The sequence below is a fragment of the Schistocerca nitens genome, chromosome 6 (assembly GCF_023898315.1).
Source record: "Schistocerca nitens isolate TAMUIC-IGC-003100 chromosome 6, iqSchNite1.1, whole genome shotgun sequence".
NCBI lineage: Eukaryota > Metazoa > Arthropoda > Insecta > Orthoptera > Acrididae > Schistocerca > Schistocerca nitens.
In genome coordinates, this window is record NC_064619.1 from 243,006,121 (window position 1) to 243,028,389 (window position 22,269).

General features: G+C 39.2%; 1 protein-coding gene across 11 annotated transcripts in view; it reads left to right on the top strand.

Annotated features, from left to right (window-relative positions):
* Positions 1 to 17,473, top strand: part of LOC126263221 (putative methyltransferase DDB_G0268948) — a 128,272-nt gene extending 110,799 nt beyond the window's left edge. For 10 of the 11 annotated variants that reach the window (XM_049960306.1, XM_049960304.1, XM_049960305.1 and 7 more), the window contains 4 exons: positions 4,070 to 4,280; positions 5,684 to 5,799; positions 5,874 to 6,014; positions 17,239 to 17,473. In XM_049960306.1, the coding sequence (XP_049816263.1) occupies positions 4,070 to 4,280; positions 5,684 to 5,799; positions 5,874 to 6,014; positions 17,239 to 17,329 (559 nt within the window). In that variant the 3' untranslated portion in view covers positions 17,330 to 17,473. Of the gene's footprint in view, positions 1 to 4,069; positions 4,281 to 5,683; positions 5,800 to 5,873; positions 6,015 to 11,728; positions 11,850 to 17,238 lie in introns of all 11 variants that reach the window. The other variant, XR_007546867.1, reaches the window with a different exon arrangement.
* The last annotated feature ends 4,796 nt before the right edge of the window (positions 17,474 to 22,269 follow it).

Below are 22,269 nucleotides of genomic sequence, written 5' to 3' on the forward strand. Positions count from 1 at the left end.
GTTGTTGTTGTTGTGGTCTTCAGTCCTGATACTGGTATGATGCAGCTCTCCATGCTACTCTATCCTGTGCAAACTTCTTCATCTCCCAGTAACTACTGCAACCTACATCCATCTGAATCTGCTTAGTGAATTCATCTCTTGGTCTCCCTCTATGATTTTTACCCTCCACACTGCCACAAATTTCTCTTCTCTCCAATTCTATTCAATACCTCCTCGTTAGTTATGTGATCTACCCATCTAATCTTCAGCATTCTTCTGTAGCACCACATTTCGAAAGCTTCTGTTCTCTTCTTGTCCAAACTATTTATCGTCCATGTTTCACTTCCATACCTGGCTACACTCCATACAAATACTTTCAGAAACGACTTCCTGACACTTAAATTTATACTCGATGTTAACAAATTTCTCTTCTTCAGAAACACTTTCCTTGCCATTGCCAGTCTACATTTTATATCCTCTCTACTTCGACCATCATCAGTTATTTTGCTCCCCAAATAGCAAAACTCCTTTACTACTTTAAGTGTCTCATTTCCTAATCTAATTCCCTCAGCATCACCCAACTTAATTCGACTACATTCCATTATCCTCATTTTGCTTTTGTTGATGTTCATCTTATATCCTCCTTTCAAGACACTATCCATTCCGTTCAACTGCTCTTCCAAGTCCTTTGCTGTCTCTGACAGAATTACAATGTCATCGTCGAACCTCAAAGTTTTTATTTCTTCTCCATGGATTTTAATACCTACTCCGAATTTTTCTTTTGTTTCCTTTACTGCTTGCTCAATATACAGATTGAATAACATTGGGGAGAGGCTACAACCCTGTCTCACTCCCTTCCCAACCACTGCTTCCCTTTCATACCCCTCAACTTTTATAACTGCCATCTGGTTTCTGTACAAATTGTAAATAGCCTTTCGCTCCCTGTATTTTACCCCTGCCACCTTTAGAATTTGAAAGAGAGTATTCCAGTCAACATTGTCAAAAGCTTTCTCTAAGTCTACAAATGCTAGAAATGTAGGTTTGCCTTTCCTTAATCTATCTTCTAAGATAAGTCGTAGGGTCAGTATTGCCTCACGTGTTCCAATATTTCTACGGAATCCAAACTGATCTTCCCGAAGGTCGGCTTCTACTAGTTTTTCTATTCGTCTGTAAAGAATTCGCATTAGTATTTTGCAGCCGTGACTTATTAAACTGATAGTTCGGTAATTTTCGCTTCTGTCAACACCTGCTTTCTTTGGGATTGGAATGATTATATTCTTCTTGAAGTCTGAGGGTATTTCACCTGTCTCATATATCTTGCTCACCAGATGGTAGAGTTTTGTCAGGACTGGCTCTCCCAAGGCTGTCAGTAGTTTTAATGGAATGTTGTCTACTCCTGGGGCCTTGTTTCGATACAGATCTTTCAGTGCTCTGTCAAACACTTCATGCAGTATCGTATCTCCCATTTCATCTTCATCTACATCTTCTTCCATTTCCATAATATTGTCCTCAAGAACATCGTCCTTGTATAGACCCTCTATATACTCCTTCCATCTTTCTGCTTTCCCTTCTTTGCTTAGAACTGGGTTTCCATCTGAGCTCTTGATATTCATACAAGTGGTTCTCTTTTCTCCAAAGGTCTCTTTAATTTTCCTGTAGGCAGTATCGATCTTACCCCTGGTGAGATAAGCCTCTACATCCTTACATTTGTCCTCTAGCCATCCCTGCTTAGCCATTTTGCACTTCCTGTCAATCTCATTTTTGAGATGTTTGTATTCCTATTTGCCTGCTTGATTTACTGCATTTTTATATTTCCTCCTTTCATCAATTAAATTCAGTATTTCTTCTGTTACCCAAGGATTTCTACTAGCCCTCGTCTTTTTACCTACTTGATCCTCTGCTGCCTTCACTACTTCATCCCTCAGAGCTACCCATTCTTCTTCTACTGTATTTCTTTCCCCCATTCCTGTAAATTGTTTCCTTATGCTCTCCCTGAAACTTCGTACAACCTCTGATTTAGTCAGTTTATCCAGGTCCCATTTCCTTAAATTCCCACCTTTTTGCAGTTTCTTCACTTTTAATCTACAGTTCATAACCAATGGATTGTGGTCAGAGTCCATATCTGCCCCTGTAAATGTCTTACAATTTAAAACTTGGTTCCTAAATCTCTGTCTTACCATTATATAATCTATCTGATACCTTCTAGTATCTCCAGGATTCTTCCATGTATACAACCCTCTTTTTATGATTCTTGAACCAAGTGTTAGCTCTGTGCAAAATTCTACCAGGCTGCTTCCTCTTTCATTTCTTACCCCCGATCCATATTCACCTACTATGTTTCCTTCTCTCCCTTTTCCTACTCTCGAATACCAGTCACCCATGACTATTAAATTTTCGTCTCCCTTTGCTACCTGAATAGTTTCTTTTATCTCATCATACATTTCATCAATTTCTTCATCATCTGGAGAGCTAGTTGGCATATAAACTTGTACTACTGCAGTAGGCATGGGCTTCGTGTCTATCTTGGCCACAATAATGCGTTCACTATGCTGTTTGTTGTAGCTTACCTGCACTCCTATTTTTTATTCATTATTAAACCTACTCCTGCATTATCCCTATTTGATTTTGTATTTATAACCCTGTATTCGCCTGTTCAATAGTCTTGTTCCTCTTGCCACCGAACTTCACTAATTCCTACTATATCTAACTTCAGCCTATTCATTTCCCTTTTTAAATTTTCTAACCTACCTGCCCGATTAAGTGATCTGACATTCCATGCTCCAATCCGTAGAATGCCAGTTTTCTTTCTCCTGATAACGACGTCCTCTTGAGTAGTCCCCACCCAGAGATCCGAATGGGGGACTATTTTACCTCCGGAATATTTTACCCAAGAGGATGCCATCATCATTTAACCATACAGTAAAGCTGCATGCCCGCGGGAAAAATTATGGCTGTAGTTTCCCCTTGCTTTCAGCCATTCGCAGTACCAACACAGCAAGGCCGTTTTGGTTAGTGTTACAAGTCAATCATCCAGACCGTTGCCCCTGCAACTACTGAGAAGGCTGCTGCTCCTCTTCAGGAACCACACGTTTGTCTGGCCTCTCAGCAGTTACCCCTCCGTTGTGGTTGCACCTACGGTACGGCCATCTGTATCGCTGAGGCACGCAAGCCTCCCCACCAATGGCAAGGTCCATGGTTCATGGACATCATTATAACTAATTCTGCAAACGATCCATGCAACATGAAACTAGCTAACATCTACATAACTCTTGATGTCACAATAACCTCTGCATATAAACAGTACAAATTTTTAACATTTTCAGTTCTTTTAAAAACATTTAAAATTATTCCTTTCTTCATATAAGTTGTTTCAGTAGTACATATTTGGTTAAAAATTAAAATTGTATCCACGACACTATTGTATTGACAGCAGCCACAAACACTGGCACAACAGACAGGAAAACAGGATAGATGAACACATATTGAACAGCGATGGTGTGTGTCAAGTACACTTAGCAATAGTTGCTAAGTTGACCTCATGTATGAAAGTCAGTTGTGCTAAGCACAGACAGTTTGAATGTATACTGTAAGAATAGAACAAAACTTTTGTATATTTCACTGGAATTATTTTACAATTGTGTGATAAAGACACAAGTATGTCATAGTCATTGTAATGAACTTCTGTGACCTTTACATATTGGATGCTAGAGAAATTCAGCACATTTCAATGTTTCATATTTATACTTTCACGGATGATGTATTTTTTGGACTAGGCAGTGTTTCAAAAATAAATGGACTTATTCTCATTCCAAACTAGTTACCATTAAAGAATATTTTTGCAACTGTGACAGGAAACTAAATAAAAAATGAAGTTGGCAGTCCTTTATGCCAACACAATGTTGGAGTTAGACAAATAAAATTATAATTATAATTGTTATTTCCTCCTCAAGTTTATTTTGATAATACACAGCATTTCAATTTTCATTTCAGTTTTATGTTGCTGTAACCATTGTAGAATTTTGAAAGATTGTTTGTCTTAGTATTTAAAAAGATGAAAGAGTCATATTTTAAAGTCCAATCCTTTTTAAAGGGTGGGCTCAGCAGAGAAAATAACAAGTCCATCTGGTAGCGTTCAACTTGTAACAGCAGGACAGTCTTGTCACTGGTTTGATATGAAAAAGTTTTATGCTGAAGTGGAGAGGCTCTTGGTACCTGGAGGAGTTCTAGCTATATATGGCTACTTTTTGCCAAGGCCACATTTCCCAGGAAAATCAGAAGACTTATGCAGTGTTGTAGACAAGGTGAGAATTCTGTTATTTAGTGTTTCTGTCCTCGGTGCACACTGCACAGCAAAATGTATCAGTTTTTTTAAACCCTCTATTTTTCTCCCATTGGAATACATAAGTTTGAAATTTGGCTCAAAGGTGTCAATTACCTTCCCCTGTAACGGTGAAAAGCATAGTGCCCCGTGATGTCACCCTCAGGCTCATGACACTTCAAACACAGCTCAGAAGGTCATGTGAGATGTATTCTGGCCAATGCCTTGCGGATATGTCACATGATGGAAAGGTTGTCACATAGTCTCTTGCCCACATTTCACTGCTTCTTGTGACAGCTCTGCTACGTAGGTCAGTACTGCGACACCCAGCATTGAAATAAAATATTTTTTTGTATGGGTGGTGAGGAAAACATTTCACACACACCACCTCTCAGAACTGGCACAAAAAGCCCTTAGGAGGTAGTATAAAAGTCAGTAAAACCACCCCTTTCCCTGGGATGTTGATTCCCACACATTTTGCAGTTGAAAATGACAATTTGCAATGCACTGAGCAATGGGACAACATTCTTGATAACTTTTAACATTGTTGAGAGTGACCCCCCTTCCCCCCCCCCCACCCCCCCCACCCCCACCCCCACCCCTACCCCCCTCCGTGGACAATCCAACCCTGCTCTAAGGACAGCATGAGGTTATATTCCATTGAACATGATCTGACCTCTTGGAGTAAAGTGCAACTGCAACATCTGGTCTGGTATTCAGGATGGAACCAGTAGGTTCTGTTCAAAACCATCTGATGAAATTTGAATGTGATCTGAAGCAGCAATGGTTGCTTATGCTTTTTCGGCCCTCCTGTTTCACACCATCCTGTTGCATGATCACAAAGGGGTGCAACATTGACAAATGAATGAATAAAATGGCAAATGCCCCCTCTAAGACACCACAGCTTGACAATACCATCTGTGCTACCCACACACTTAAGCTGATCTTGTTAAAAATGTATCTGTCAAAAACTTTGACACTTATTCAACTGAGTTGTGCCTTGGAGTTGCTCTAGCTTCTGAGGACAGGCAACCCCATCTAAGGATTATTGAAGGAGTTACCTGCTTGTTCATTTAATCGCATGACATTTCGCAAGGTATGACTTACTGCGACAAGAAATCACTCCCATTGAGCTAATCTCCTCTTTCCTGTGAATATTTTGATGAAGCTGTAACCATCTTACAATGAACTATATGAGAATGACTCACAACATCCTACTGCATTATGTTTTATTTTTATCTTGACAATATTCAACTAATTATTAATTAGTGTGAGTATTTAGAGAATGATGATGTACAGAACTGCATGAGAACAATTCTCAATACCCTATTGCATTACATAAAATTTTATTTTGGTCAATGTGAATTAAACTCTTATAATTTTCAGTTTTACAGTGATGTTCTGGGGAAATATGTACTTCCAGAGAGTAAGAAAGTATACATTGACAATTACAAAGGAGGTGATTTTATGCATTTTCCATTCACAAAACAACCAGTTATAAGGTGAATTTTTATCTAAGACTGTATGTGTTGTGTATAATATCCAACTGTTTTGTTGATGACCTCTTTTTACTTAGGGATGAATCTGTCACAACTCAAATTGATGCTACTGTTGCTGATCTTGTGGGATATGTAAGCAGTTGGTCAGCATTTCAGAATTATGTGAAACTGGAAGGAAAGACCCAGGGAACAATGGTCCTTCAGAAATTTGAAAAAGAGTAAGTATTTAAATGTCGTAATGTCAATGTCTGTAAGTAAGTGAGCATAAACACGCATCCACACCTTGGTTTACAATGTCAGTTTGGTTTATAGGCATTATTATTCCATTTTCAATACCACTACTAAAAGTTGGAGATTAGTGATGCACACATATTTCCTGTTGCAGCTGTTATATATACTCAGAATTAATCTGAAGCTTTGTTACTGAATGTAACACTGAATTAACTTTTTTGACTGATTAGCACTCTGTGTGTACTGGAACAGGGCACAAATGTGGGCTGTGGTCTTACTAACTGCTCTATTGAGGTATGTCTCATACTCCAAACCCAAAGAATCAACCAGCCAATGTCTTTCTCCTAGCCTTTCTCCGAAGACACCCAAACAGGAAAGAAGTCAACAATCAATCGCAATTCAGTGTGTACTTGATTGCAGATGTAGAATTCAGCTGCAGTATAGCTGTCGTCAGTGCATATGAAGTGAATCATGTAGACTCAGCAGGCTTGTAAGTGAACATGTAATAATACATGCATTTAGTAGCCTCTTGAGTCTATATGACTCGGTGCACACTGAATTGTGACTGATTGCTGACTTCTTCCTGTCTGAATTACATCACAGCCACTGAGCGCAACATTTCTGATGGATTCCAGCCTGATCCAAAGACACTCTCCTGAACAAATATGGTTTTTCCTGAGTGGCTCTCTGGATAAAAGTGATGTGTCTAAAAGGAAAGGCTCTGGCGACAAGTCCTAGTCTAGTTAACAGTTTTGATTTGCTGGAGTTTATTGCTACTTCAGTTAATGTTACTCAGAAAAATATAAACTTAATTGTGACTGTTGTTGTTGTTCTTGTTGTTGTTGTCTTCAGTCCTGAGACTGGTTTGATGCAGCTCTCCATGCTACTCTATCCTGTGCACGCTTCTTCATCTCCCGGTACTTACTGCAAGCTACATCCTTCTGAATCTGCTTAGTGTATTCAACTCTTGGTCTCCCTCTACGATTTTTACCCACCACACTGCCCTCCAATGCTAAATTTGTGATCCCTTGATGCCTTACATGTCCTACCAACCGGTCCCTTCTTCTAGTCAAGTTCTGCCACAAACTCCTCTTCTCCCCAATTATATTCAATACCTCCTCATTAGTTATGTGATCTACTCATCTAATCTTCAGCATTATTCTGTAGCACCACATTTTAAAAGCTTCTATTCTCTTCTTGTCCAAACTATTTATCGTCCATGTTTCACTTCCATACATTGCTACACTCCATACAAATACTTTCAGAAACGACTTCCTGACACTTAAATCTATACTCGATGTTAACAAATTTCTCTTCTTCAGAAACGCTTTCCTTGCCATTGCCAGTCTCCATTTTATATCCTCTCTACTTCGACCATCGTCAGTTATTTTGCTCCCCAAATAGCAAAACTCCTTTACTACTATAAGTGTCTCATTTCCTAATCTAATTCCCTCAGCATCACCCAACTTAATTCGACTACATTCCATTATCCTCGTTTTGCTTTTGTTGATGTTCATCTTATATTCCCCTTTCAAGACACTGTCCATTCTGTTCAACTGCTCTTCCAAGTCCTTTTGCTGTCTCTGACAGAATTACAATGTCATCGGCGAACCTCAATGTTTTTATTTCTTCTCCATTTTAATACCTACTCCGAATTTTTCTTTTGTTTCCTATACTGCTTGCTCAATATACAGATTGAATAACATTGGGGAGAGGCTACAACCCTGTCTCACTCCCTTCCCAACCGCTGCTTCCCTTTCATGCCCCTCGACTCTTATAACTGCCATCTGGTTTCTGTACAAATTGTAAATAGGCTTTCGCTCCCTGTATTTTACCCCTGCCACCTTTAGAATTTGAAAGAGAGTATTTCAGTCAACATTGTCAAAAGCTTTCTCTAAGTCTACAAATGCTAGAAATTTAGGTTTGCCTTTACTTAATCTATTTTCTAAGATAAGTCGTAGGGTCAGTATAGCCTCACATGTTCCAACATTTCTGCGGAATCCAAACTGATCTTTGCTGAGGTCGGCTTCTACCAGTTTTTCCATTCGTCTGTAAAGAATTCGCATTAGTATTTTGCAGCTGTGACTTATTGAACTGATAGTACGGTAATTTTCACATCTGTCAACACCTGCTTTCTTTGGGATTGGAATGATTATATTCTTCTTGAAGTCTGAGGGTATTTCACCTGTCTCATACATCTTGCTCACCAGATGGTAGAGTTTTGTCAGGACTGGCTCTCCCAAGGCTGTCAGTAGTTCCAATGGAATGTTGTCTACTCCCGGGGCTTTGTTTCGACTCAGGTCTTTCAGTGCTCTGTCAAACTCTTCCCGCAGTATTGTATCTCCCATTTCATCTTCATCTACATCCTTGTGACTAGATGGAAAAATTTGATTGGTATGCAAGCATTTGTGAGAGAAAAAATCATAGTTCTGTTCTGAGCTTGGGAACCATGGGATACATAGACATATGAACCTGCAGTTATAGCAGCAATGCATTGAAGGTTTTTGTTCTTTTTCAGAGTAGAAAAGAGATTTACATGGATAGATTACAACACCCTTATAATGCTGTGGCATTTGTGATACAAAGGACTCAGAGGGTGATGAGGAAAGGAGGACTCAGAACAATACATCCTTTTCAATGATGCCCACGTTATAGTAAGGCAGTTGGTCACGAACACAAAGATATCGATATGCATTTTAAATTGTTCAAACTCACAGATTTGCATTACTTGGAAATGCTATAGACAGTGAAACTGCAGAGACATAGAACAAAGAGGTAGAAAATAATAATACTCACAGAAAACAGAGAACTGAAACCATGAATTATTAATAATACTGAAATTTTATGATTAACAGCATAATACTTTGATACATATGACAAGATGTGAAATTTATAGTAATGGAAAATGCATAAAATAAAAATGTGTTGATTAATCTGATCGTAATCTACAGAAATGAAGAAAAATTCATAGAAAGTGTTATCTTTGCAGTGATAAATCTGAGGGTCAAAGAAGGGCTTCATTGATGTAGTTCCACAAGTTTGGATCATATGTCTGTTACTGTTCACATTTGTAAATTATTCTTCATTTAATGTACTACAAGCAGAATCTGCATACAGATGGCAGAGGTAGTATAACTAGTCATAACAGTTACATCATCAAAACAATAACATTTCTTAAAGACTTATTAAGTAGTGTTCTGCAAATTGTCTCTGCCTTTACTTTAAGGAATCATACTCAGTTTCCTACATAAATGGCTGCATCAGAAATTATACATCTATCAAAATGACAGTGAAAAAATTGTTGAGCAAAAACAAAAATTCATGCCATTCTTTAACATTATACATGTTACAAGTTTGTAAATGAAATCCATCATGGAAAAGAAAGAGATTTCACTTTGTTTGTGTTTTAAATGTAAGAAAGATTCAGTGACATTATCAAAATTCATGAGAGGGTTTTTTGCACCTCTTGAGTTCTGAAATAGTGTCAGGAGAAGATGCTATCCTAGCTGCACTATGTCTCTGAAGATCCTTAAATATTAGTGTGCTGTCCAAAATTCGGATAATCTGCTGTGACTTAGCTAAAAAACCAATAGGCAATGGTTTGTCTGGCCATGATGCTCAAATGTCAACAGTAAAATATGCTGAGCAGTTAGGTGCAGATCATAGAAGTAAACTATTGTATTTTAGAATCATAAACAATTACTTAATCATTGTGTTTAGAGAGAAATTACAGAAAGACAACTGGGGAGAAATTTATGAAGCAGACAGTGTAGATGGAAAATTTAACTCTTCCTTAAACATTCTTCTACATCACTCCCTAATTAAGATGACAAAATACCATCAATGTTTGAAACTCTGCTACATCCATTATTGTAAAATCCTCAACTGTGTTATGCTCCAAAAATTAAACACTTTAAGAATGAAATGAAAACGATTTGTAATGGGAAACAAACAAAAATGGTAATCCAAATGAAACTGAGCTCTCAGAAAATAGCTCAAGTAGGATTGGTGATATGTTCAATGATTAGTTCCTCACAGTAGCAGCAAATGTTGCACCTACTAATAAACAAACATTTATAGCTGCCATGCATTACTTGTGCAATCACTTGCATGCGCCACCAACAGACTTTCGTTTCAAAAGTACAAACCATAAGGAGATTACAAAATTCATTAAGCCACTAGAAAGTAGTAATTTTGGTCGATTGATTGCACTTCTAGCTGAATCCTGAGATCTTGCATTGATTTGATTCGTTTACTATTAAGTTATCTTTGTAATAACATGGGTATATTTCTTGACAGACATAAAAATACCATAGTAACACCCATCTATAAAACTCTAGTTAAAGATCCAGTTCACTCCTGCCAATCTTTTCCAACTTTTTTGATAAAGTTACATATGATAGATTACTGGGCATTTAAATAAGTAGTACTTGTTAAGTGCTTCTCATTTAGGCTTTCTGAAATGATTCACCACAGAGAAAGGAATACAAGACCTCAAAAGTGAAGTCCTTGTGGAACAAAATGAGAAAAATTATGATGTTGGTAAATTTTGTAACCTTGCCAAATCCTCTGATTGTGCTGATCACAAAATTCTACTTGTCAATCTAAAGGGTTATGGCATTAATGACATCCCTCTGTCATGGATTCAGTATTATCTCCATAATGGAAAACAGAGGGTCTCACTGACTGTGTCATGTCATAGCAGTGGAACTAACCTCAAAATGGGGGAACATAGCAAATGATGTCCCACAAGATTGGGACTGAGCTCACTCCTGTTTTTAACCTACAGGATGATCTTTCAATTACTTTTAAAGAGTGATTCAAAAACTATAATGTTTACTGATGACAAGCTCAACCGTAGCAGGCACAGCTCAGATGAAAGCTGAACAAGCCTGCAAGTGGTTCAGAGCAAGGATTCACCTTGCCTATTGCAGCAAAACACATGCCACGACATCCAAACTCAATAAATTCGCACCTATTTCTCATGACACATAGCATCTCATCGAGCAGCCTACACTGATGCATTTGTCTGTTAGGTGGTGCAGTATTTTCTGCTGTGCTGATGTTTGCTTAATGCAGACTGGATTTTTCACAATGCTGCTGTACAGCTGCCATGTTTCATAGAGCATATGTTCATGATGTCCACAGAGAAACTAATTCTTTCTCAAGCTGTTTTGAGGAAACTGTTTGGTTAAAAAAAGGTGATTTCTTATCTTGCAATCTTCCATCCTCACATACTAAAATTATTTTTAAAGCTGAAAGTAGTCATATCTAGTTCCAGTAAAAACTAAATGGGTTTTATGTAGTAGACGTATGTTGTCCCATGCAGCACTGAAAGCTGCGGATATAGACTATCGCATATTTACTTTTGCGATAGATATTTCATATTGTTGTCAGCAGTGAGAAATTTTTATTCACAAGACAATACCTACAAGGTTTTATTTGCAATAATATGTTAAAATCAGATTAAAGTAAGAATAAGTGCAAACGTGTCTAATAATGTTCAGTATTTAATGTGACAGGAATGAGTGACTTTCTTTCTTTGAGTGATATTAATAGACAGGGACAAGTACAACTTTTTCTTTTATTGAATTTATTTATGCGAAATAAATTCAACTTTGGACTTAGTGATGAGAAAGAAATTTGAGGTGTCACAAGGTAATGACCAGTGATTCAGGATAATTCATATTCTATTTTTCAGTGTGATTAATGGTATTCTAAATCAAAGAAAATGATGAAAGGCCATTCTGAAGTAAATATAAAAGTGTTTTTGATCCAGATGAACCTGAACACATGCCTTTAGTAATGGTAGCTTTTTAAAGGTATGTCATGCCCCTACCTACTTGTTTTTCTGCATATATCTTTAACATTAATTGATAAATTTTTTAGCTTACCCCAGCTGTTTTTCATATGAGGCATAAACATCTTTCCTATGAGTGATTACATCTTTCTACTTCTTCTTCTTCTTCTTCTACTACTACTACTACTACTACTACTATTACTGCTTCTATTACAATTAATAATGTTATTTCTTCCATCCATAGAGTATTTAATTCCTAGCATTTCAATTTTTCTCCTCAGCTGTAGGCCTATGTGTTTTTGTGGACATCTAGGATCTTGAAATGTTGAGTCAGTATATTTTTCTGTCTTCAGCATGTTCACTACTGTATTTATTTTCACTTACTGTCGCTTCTCAGGAATCAGTAGTACTGGCATTTTTCACCATGACAAAGACGCCTTACAGTGACTCCAGAATTGGTATATTCCACACTTTTTTTCCACTGTGATTCCAATAGAAATAATGATCTGAACTCAATATATAGAAATATTTGTCACAATGCTTATTTTAATGTCTCCTGACAAAATTGTACTTTACTATAATTATTTTGAACTCATATTATTCTTACGTATGTAAAAAAAATCATCTTTAACACTTTCAGGACTGAGCAGCCAGTGTGTAGCTCAGTTGACAGACAGCTTTAGTTTTTGGGAATTTTGCGTAACAGGTTCTAATGCACAGAATATTAGTCAGTTGTATTTCATTTGAAAGAGGGGTCTTTTCTCTATGTCCTGCTGCAAAGAAACATAGACTTACATCTGTGTCCAATTTATTACATGGGAGTGAAAAGGTTGTTTTTGCAGCAACAAAACGGTTTTTTGCTTTCGTTTCCTAAATGGAGATAGAATTTGTTGGTCCTAAAAGTAAAACTTTTTTATTATGTAGTTTTTTTAATTGAAAATCACCTAGTTTCGTTTGAAAAATTTTGGAGCATTTTGGGGAAAAAAAGAGTTCTGCATTACATTCTTCCCATAGTGCCTGGTATCTTTTCTTGCTATTTTCTCAGATTTTGCCTTGCTTTGTTCTGGATGAACCTTACTTCTCCTCAGAATACATCTTGACATTTCTGTAGGCAAAATCAATTTAGGGAAATGTTTTTCACTGAGTTTGTACGCAAGTGAGCTATTTTGAGTCCCAAGTTGATTCAGCCATGGCTCCTTTGTTCATCAAAGACAGTGCCAGTTCAGTGACAAATTCAACAAAATGCTTATTTGTAGGCCTCAACTTGTTATATAAAACATACAAATTTACAATCCACCCTGATGAAAAAAGTATTTCTGCCACCATTTTATTTGCTTCGCCTCAAAATGGTAGTAGCCCTTTATCTGGTAGGTAGCTGTGGTCCATACCAGCCTTGTTTTTACTATAATCCAAAATTCAGGGAAATTTCATCTCCTCTATCTTTCCTAATTTTGTTCTGACACTGACATTTGATGCAGTCATTTTGAGTTTTGTTGTCAAAGGAATACATTCCTAGTGTCCTCCCAATCCACAAACAGCAAATAGTTTCATAAGTGAAATGAAAGACTTTTTTTCCAACTTCTGTGCAATTGATCTTTAACAAGCCGTTTTTCTATTTTTCAGTTGTAAGGCCATCTAAAAGAAATAAAAAGTGGGTAGCTGACAGCAATTGATGCCATTTGTACAGTGTTTGATATCTTGAGGCATGGCATGTGGCAATAAAGGGGAATGTGAACAACACAAAGAAAGTTACACACAGTGTTTTCTGTATTTGTTTTCCACAAATATGAGTGCAACGAGATGCCATTTGTGTCTTTTCATGGTAGTAGAAGCATCATAACATATTTTTATACAGAGGTCAGATGTAAGAAAAAAGTTGGAATACATTTACAAAACTGAAAAGCAGCTGACCTACATTACTCATCTTCTTTCAGTATAACGTGTTTGCAATATAGGAGCTATGTCACTCATCTCCAAAGTGTTAACCCAATTTTTCATATATAGGTAATGGAAGTGGGCGTTTAAATCCCCCATTACTATCATATTCTTCCTTCCCATCTGCTTCTGCATTTCCTCTTCAAACTCTTGCTTCTCCTCAGAAGTGCAACCCACCTGTGGTGCATACACTTGTATTACCTCTGTGGTTGTCCCCTTGAGTGATATTTTGGTCTTCTTCATCCTCTCACTTATTCTCTTCATTTCCTCTTTTAATCCATCTCTTACTACTATTCCGACTCCATTTCTCCTTCCCTCCTCATTTCCACTCCAGTGCAGTTGGTAGCCTTTTCTCAGTTCTCTCCTTCTTTCTTCTTTCTATCTCATTTCAGCTAACCCCAATAGGTCTAACTTCCTTCTTTCCATCATGTTCACCATCTCCTCCACATTTCCAGTCAATGTTTGTGTATTTAATGTTCCAAATCTTAGTCCTTGTTTATAGCCAGTTAGTTGTTGATTAAATCTGTCCTTTCTGAGGCCCATTCTATTTTTGAAAGCAGAAATCATAATCCACAACTGGCTAAGAGAAGACAAGGCTGCAAAAGTGTGCTTGGACCAGGGGATTGGTGCTGCTGAAATGAGGAAGGTGAAAGACTATTGGAGTTCTGTTAAAGGAATGGCTTGCTTGGTTGGGAACTCTTGGTTCACGAAAAGGGAGAGCCTGGTACAGTCAAGACTTAAAGAGGAAGTCGATAGTTGACTGCGTCCTGTGTGATAGTGAGATGAATAGGAACATCATTGACATTAAGGTTTAACCATCAGAGTCCTTGGATAGCGACCACCGTTTGCTGGTAATGAACCTGAGAGGGACTAAGGATAATAAAGGGACAGAAAACCAGGAAAGATGTATAAGGGCATATAAGTTGAAGGAGGAAGAAAGCGGGCTATATTACCTACAAGTAGTAAAGGAAAGCATCCCAAAGGATGAACCAAAAACAGTAGAAGAGGAATGGGGTAGATTCAAGGGAACATTAGTAAGTGCGGTGGAAGCAATATGTGGGAGGACAAGCAACAAAAAGAGATGGAAAGAAACACCCTGGTGGAATGATAAAACAAAGGATACAGTACAAAAGAAGAATAGAGCCTTTAGGGTATGGTTCCAGGAGAGAACAGTAGGGATGGGAAGAGTACCAGGCAAGAAAGAAAGAAACAAAATGAGTGGTAGCAGAGGAAAGAAGAAAGTGGATGGAACAGTGGACCAGAATGATGGAGGTGGATAGTGAAGGTTCAAAATAGGTGTTATATGGGATGATTAAAAGTAAGAGGAAGAACGGTGTGACAGATTATGCTCGAATAGGGAACAGAAGTGGACTAGATGTAGAGAATAAGGAGGAACTCACACCAGGTCTGGATTAGGGTAGTGTAGAGATGGTGAGAGCAGCAGGAGATGTAGGGATACTATAGCTATATTGAGTAATGAAAATTGTGTGGAGACCGAAGATGATCCCAGAAGACTGGAAGAAGGGAATAATTGTCCCGATCTTCAAGAATGGAGATAGAAAAGAGTGCAAGAACTATCAGGGGATAACATTGATGAGTCACTGTGCAAAGATTTTTGAGAAAATTTTGGAAGCACGAATTCGGGCAAAATTAGAAGGAAGAATGAGGGAAGAGCAACATGGCTTCAGAACAGGAAGGCTCACGATGGATCTAATTTGTGCTTTAAGGCAACTACAGGAAGAGCAATATGAATATGGAATAGATCTACTAATGTCCTTCCTGGACATTGAAAAAGCGTATGACAGTGTACGTAGAAGCAAAGTGTGGAAAGCCCTGGAGGACAGAGGAGTAGCAAAACAGATTATTTAGAGGATAAGGGAAATGTACCATGGAAGTGTGAGCAGTGTGAAAGTGGGAGGAGGGAGATCAGCTTGGACTGAAGAATGGCTTGAGGCAGGGAAGTGCGCTTTCACCATTACTCTTCATTGTAGTGATGGATGATATAATGAGTGCAGTAGCACAAGTAATTGGTGAAAGGAAGATGAAAGCTATAGTGTTTGCAAATGATCTGATGATTTGGGGCAATAAGGAGGAGGAAGTACAAGAGCAGTTGGACATTGGGAACGAACAGTGCAAGAACATGGGATGAAATTATGAAATTTATTATAAGTAAGAGTGAGATGATTATCACAGCAAGAAAGAAGGAGCGAGGAACAACTGGAATAACAGTTGGTGAGGAATGATTGAGGAGAGTGGAGAGTTTCAAGTACCTAGGAAGCCTGATACAGAAAGATGGAAAAAACAACAGAGAAATAAATGAGTGGGGGAGAAAAGCAGAAGCATTTTGGAAGAGTGTCAGAAGCCTGATATGGAGCAAGGATGTACCCCAAATCAGTAAAAAGGTTATATACCAGTCATACTATGTCACAATCCTGACATATGCATCAGAAACCTGGGTTATGAAAGGAACAGAGAAAAGCAAAGTACAAGCTAGTGAGATGAAATTCTTGAGAAACAGTATTGGAGTGACAAAGATAGACAGGTTAAGAAATGAGAGGATCAGAGAGTCAATGAAGGTGGAACCGTTACAGGAGGAGGTAGAGAAATCAAGGCTGAGATGGTATGGACACATTAAGAGAATGGAGGAGAAGAGGATACCAAGGAGGATACATGAGATGAAACTGGGAGGAAAGAGACCAAAAGGAAGACCGAGAGACAGATGTCTGAAAGGAGTAGAGGAATGTGTCCAGAAGAAAGGAGAAGACTGGAACAAGGTGAAGATGGAGAGATGGTGGCAAGACAGAAGACAATGGAGAGGCTTATGTTCCATACAGACCTGGCCAGAGACTGAAAACTGTCCAAGATGATGATGATGATGAGGTAAGGGAAGTGGAGGGCATTGGCCATCCAGCGTGGCTTAAACTGACATTAGGTGTACAGGTCTGTAAACAGCAGCCTCAGTATGACTGATGCTTGTAGATGCCACAGTTAAATGGTAATATGTGCTGTTATAATTATGCTGAGTCTACATCATTACCCATAACAGCATGTAATTGTACAATTGGCATTTTCTACAACTGTGGCATGGTTGATGATAACTGTACTGTTAGCTGAAATCTAGATCTGTCATGAAATACAACTTATAGTACAACCGATGCGATGCTGACCTTCTTTCTGTCCTGGATTACATTATCGTCCTGTGGCACAATTATTCCCAAGGAATCAAACCTGACTTTTTCAGTTGCTTGACATGTGCTTTAAAATATTGTAATTTACATAATCTCTTTAAAGTGTGCAGAAGAAACTAAAAATTGCTCTGTTTCAGAAGCATTGCAAGAATCTTCCATGACTCTGTATCTAGCACTTCAGTAACATTACCAGAAAAGTTGTTTTATTTGTACTTTAATAATAACAAAAGTGGAATTATTAATTTTTCAGAGTTACTTGTAACTATGTTTCATGTGTTTTGTTTATAGGGTTATGGATATTCTGAATGCAACATCTGCTCCTGCTGAAACAAGAATAACCATAAAATATAAATATTTTATTATTATGGGAAGAAAATGAACAATTTCATAGGAATTCTAGCTTTTGTATCCTACTATGTGCCAAATAAAATGATACAATAAGTGTTGAAAAAATTGGATGTGGTTGTTGTTTGTACCCATTGTGTAACTGAATTCAATAAAAGTTCACCATATTGTGACATTACTTTATGGAAATAAGCTTAGTATTAAAACTTCCAGAATAAATTATTTACTAATGAGCCAAAACATGATGACCACTGCCTACAGTGAGACTGAATGCAAACTTGTAGTGATGCGAGCTGTGACACAGTAAGAAAAATATGTAAGAAGAGCAAAGATGGATGGAGAATCCTTCTGATGCCAATATGGGCCACAAACTGAGAAATCCAGTAACATAAGTGACTGGCAAAGGGCAAATTTTTAGGGCCCAGCACCTGGAATTATAATATCTTGAAACAGTGAAGATGGTTATCTGTTCTCTGGCTGCTGTTGTGAGATAGTGAAACTATGAGTATGTGACAAGGTCTTGGACACCTCTTCACAAAATGTGAATGTGGAGGTTGGGGGCTTGCCAACTCTGCAAACAAGGATAGGCAGTGATTTGTGGCATGGTATCATTGAGACTGGGCCTTGGATCAATACAGATGTGTCAACTAGTCGGATTAATCACATTTCACATGACACCTGGTTGATAAGCCATCATGCAGGTGGACCACTATTTCACATGTTCATTTGACCATGGACTCATGCCATAGGGAACAGAATTACATGATGGTGTACTGCAACTGGAGTTCCATTGGATCTGTGGCATAATTGAAGGCACCATGATAGCCATGGGATATATGACAATTACTGTGAGACACTTGCATCCCTTCACGATTTGCCTTTCCCTACGGCAATGGCATCTCCTAGCAGGAAGAAGTCACAAGGACAGAATTGTGCTACAGCACTTTGAGGAGCTTTATAGCAAAACTGACCACCAAATTTACCTCATTTAAACCTAATGGAACACGTCTGTGACATTATAAGTCACCAATTCCAGGCCCACAAACCACCGGCCCATAATTTATGGGAATTGCATGATCTGTGTGTAATCATCTGCTGACAATTACCTCCAAAAATCTACCGATGACTTGTCAAATCTATGTGATGTAGCATCACTGCTGTGTTGCATTCCAAAGGTGGACAAATCTGCTATTAATGGTTTGAGTCATCAGTCTATATCACTATGAGCATGTTTCAAATTACACACATTATGAATTCAGTCTCTCCCTTCCTTGCTCCCCAGCCTCTCTCTCTCTCTCTATTTCTTTTTTTCTATCTATTTATCCATCTGTCTGTCTGTCTATCTAATCTATCTATCTATCTATCTATCTATCTATCTATCCCTTCCAGCAGGTTGGACTGAAATCAGGTCCAAGCTGTTGGAGATGGCTGTCATGTGTACTTGAGGTAAGTTTGCTTGTGTGAATGTGTGTGACATTTCTTTTCTGAAGAAGACTTTGGCTGAAAACTAAACATGTAACAGTCTTTTTGTTGCAACTGTCTGCAACTCAACATATCATCCTTAAGGCATATAGCAATCTATCTTTTCCATAATATTGTTGAAATTTAACATAATTTTTTTTTTGTACTCATCTGGAGGAACTCAAATTGTTATCGTTTAGGGTCAATTGCCACTTTCTGCACAATTTAGATATCTTGTATAAATCATTTTGCAATTGTTTTTGATCTTCTGATGACTTTACTAGATGGTAAACAACAGCATCATCTGCAAACAATCTAAGAGAGCTGCTCAGATTGTTCCCTAAATAGTTTACACAGCTTAGGAACAGCAGAAAACCTATAACACTTCCTTGGTGAACTACAGATATCACTTAGGTTTCTCTAGATGACTTCCTGTCATTTACTAACCTTTCTGAAAGTAAATCGTGAATCCAGTTTCACAATTGAGGTGATACCCCTAGAATGCAATTTGATTGAAAGTTTTTGTGTGGTATGGTATCAAAAGCCTCCTGGAAATCTAGAAATAAGGAATGAATTTCGAGTCCTGTCAGTAGCACTCATTATTTCATGTGGATGAAGAGCCAGCTGTGTATCGCAAGAATAATATTTTCTGAATATGTGCTGGTTAGATGTCAATAGATTGTTTACTTCCAGATATTTCATAATGTTGGAACACAGCATATGTTGCAAAACTCTATTACAAATTCGACAATGGTATTGACCTGAATTCAGCAGATTACTTCTATTTCCATTCTTGTGGATTGATGTGACATATTCAATGTTCCAGCATTTAGGTACTGATGTTTCATCTATCAAGCAATGGTATATGATTGATGAAACTGGACATATTTCTCCAGCATCTTCTGATTTCTTAAGTGACTTAAGTTGATTCTCCACACCAAGAGCATCTGCTTCAACATTATTCATATATTCTGGATTCGAATTCTAGAATACTTACAGTATTATCTTTGGCCATGGAATTTCAGAAAACTCTGTTTAGTTACTCTCCTTTTGGTGCTGTTTCCAGTAACATTACAATTGCCATCACATAGTGAAGTGTTTCTTGCCACTAGTATAATTTACATATGACCAGACTCTTTTTAGATTTTTTTGCTGCTTCTGCTACAGTGTCCTGACCTGTCTTGTGTACCATGAAGGATTTGTTCCACTTCTTATTTATTTACTTGGTATAAAACTTTCAATGCCATCATCACTATTTCTTTGAGCTGAAGCCATACTTGTTTTACACTTACATAGTTAGTGTGGAAGAAATGGCGAGTGTGTCTTTATCTGTTATTTAAATAGATATACACTCCTGGAAATTGAAATAAGAACACCGTGAATTCATTGTCCCAGGAAGGGGAAACTTTATTGACACATTCCTGGGGTCAGATACATCACATGATCACACTGACAGAACCACAGGCACATAGACACAGGCAACAGAGCATGCACAATGTCGGCACTACTACAGTGTATATCCACCTTTCGCAGCAATGCCGGCTGCTATTCTCCCATGGAGACGATCGTAGAGATGCTGGATGTAGTCCTGTGGAACGGCTTGCCATGCCATTTCCACCTGGCGCCTCAGTTGGACCAGCGTTTGTGCTGGACGTGCAGACCGCGTGAGACGACGCTTCATCCAGTCCCAAACATGCTCAATGGGGGACAGATCCGGAGATCTTGCTGGCCAGGGTAGTTGACTTACACCTTCTAGAGCACGTTGGGTGGCACGGGATACATGCGGACGTGCATTGTCCTGTTGGAACAGCAAGTTCCCTTGCCGGTCTAGGAATGGTAGAACGATGGGTTCGATGACGGTTTGGATGTACCGTGCACTATTCAGTGTCCCCTCGACGATCACCAGTGGTGTACGGCCAGTGTAGGAGATCGCTCCCCACACCATGATGCCGGGTGTTGGCCCTGTGTGCCTCGGTCGTATGCAGTCCTGATTGTGGCGCTCGCCTGCACGGCGCCAAACACGCATACGACCATCATTGGCACCAAGGCAGAAGCGACTCTCATCGCTGAAGACGACACGTCTCCATTCGTCCCTCCATTCACGCCTGTCGCGACACCACTGGAGGCGGGCTGCACGATGTTGGGGCGTGAGCGGAAGACGGCCTAACGGTGTGCGGGACCGTAGCCCAGCTTCATGGAGACGGTTGCGAATGGTCCTCGCCGATACCCCAGGAGCAACAGTGTCCCTAATTTGCTGGGAAGTGGCGGTGCGGTCCCCTACTGCACTGCGTAGGATCCTACGGTCTTGGCGTGCATCCGTGCGTCGCTGCGGTCCGGTCCCAGGTTGACGGGCACGTGCACCTTCCGCCGACCACTGGCGACAACATCGATGTACTGTGGAGACCTCACGCCCCACGTGTTGAGCAATTCGGCGGTACGTCCACCCGGCCTCCCGCATGCCCACTATACGCCCTCGCTCAAAGTCCGTCAACTGCACATACGGTTCACGTCCACGCTGTCGCGGCATGCTACCAGTGTTAAAGACTGCGATGGAGCTCCGTATGCCACGGCAAACTGGCTGACACTGACGGCGGCGTTGCACAAATGCTGCGCAGCTAGCGCCATTCGACGGCCAACACCGCGGTTCCTGGTGTGTCCGCTGTGCCGTGCGTGTGATCATTGCTTGTACAGCCCTCTCGCAGTGTCCGGAGCAAGTATGGTGGGTCTGACACACCGGTGTCAATGTGTTCTTTTTTCCATTTCCAGGAGTGTATTTCCATCTACTTTTTGTAGATTTAGATGTTAAAGTATTAAATCTTGCTACAACAATCTTGTAGTAACTAATTCCTATATCCATCATGATGCTCTCTATTGCCTCAGCATTGTTGTTGCTAAGAGGCTTTATATGTTACTGTTGCCATTAACACTTTGTTTGGTCTCCTGAGCTAACAGCTCCAAATAATTGTTGGAGAAGGCATTTAGTACAATTTTTGACAATGTTTTGTGCCTCCCACCAACTTTTGACATGTTGAAGAGGATTACCGGGTTGGTTGCACCGATAATCACACCCATTTAGCAATAGCCTCTCAAGAGTACTCCGTACTGCGGGGCAGGGAGGGGTGACTATGGCGTCGGCAGGTGTGGTCCGTGGGAGCCGGACCACAGTCAGCTCAACAGTGTCATCGGGGAGCTGTGAGGGTAGATGTCGTGAAGGTTGCGTGTTCATATCACGTCGGGGTCACCAGCGAGGAGGATTACTGGGTTGGTTGCACCAATAATCACACCCATTTAGCAATAGTTCATTTATTAACCTTAACACATACAAGGATCACAAAGAACTGAACTGAACATGACGGAACAGCCAAAGATAATGCTTAGAGTCCAAAGATGAATGCATATCGATGTTGGTGTCGATTTCATTGGCGCCACAACGTATTTTTGTCAACATATTGAGGGTAGATCGTGGCCACCGCCAACTAGAATTGTATGAACTGAAATGAGACTCAAATTTTA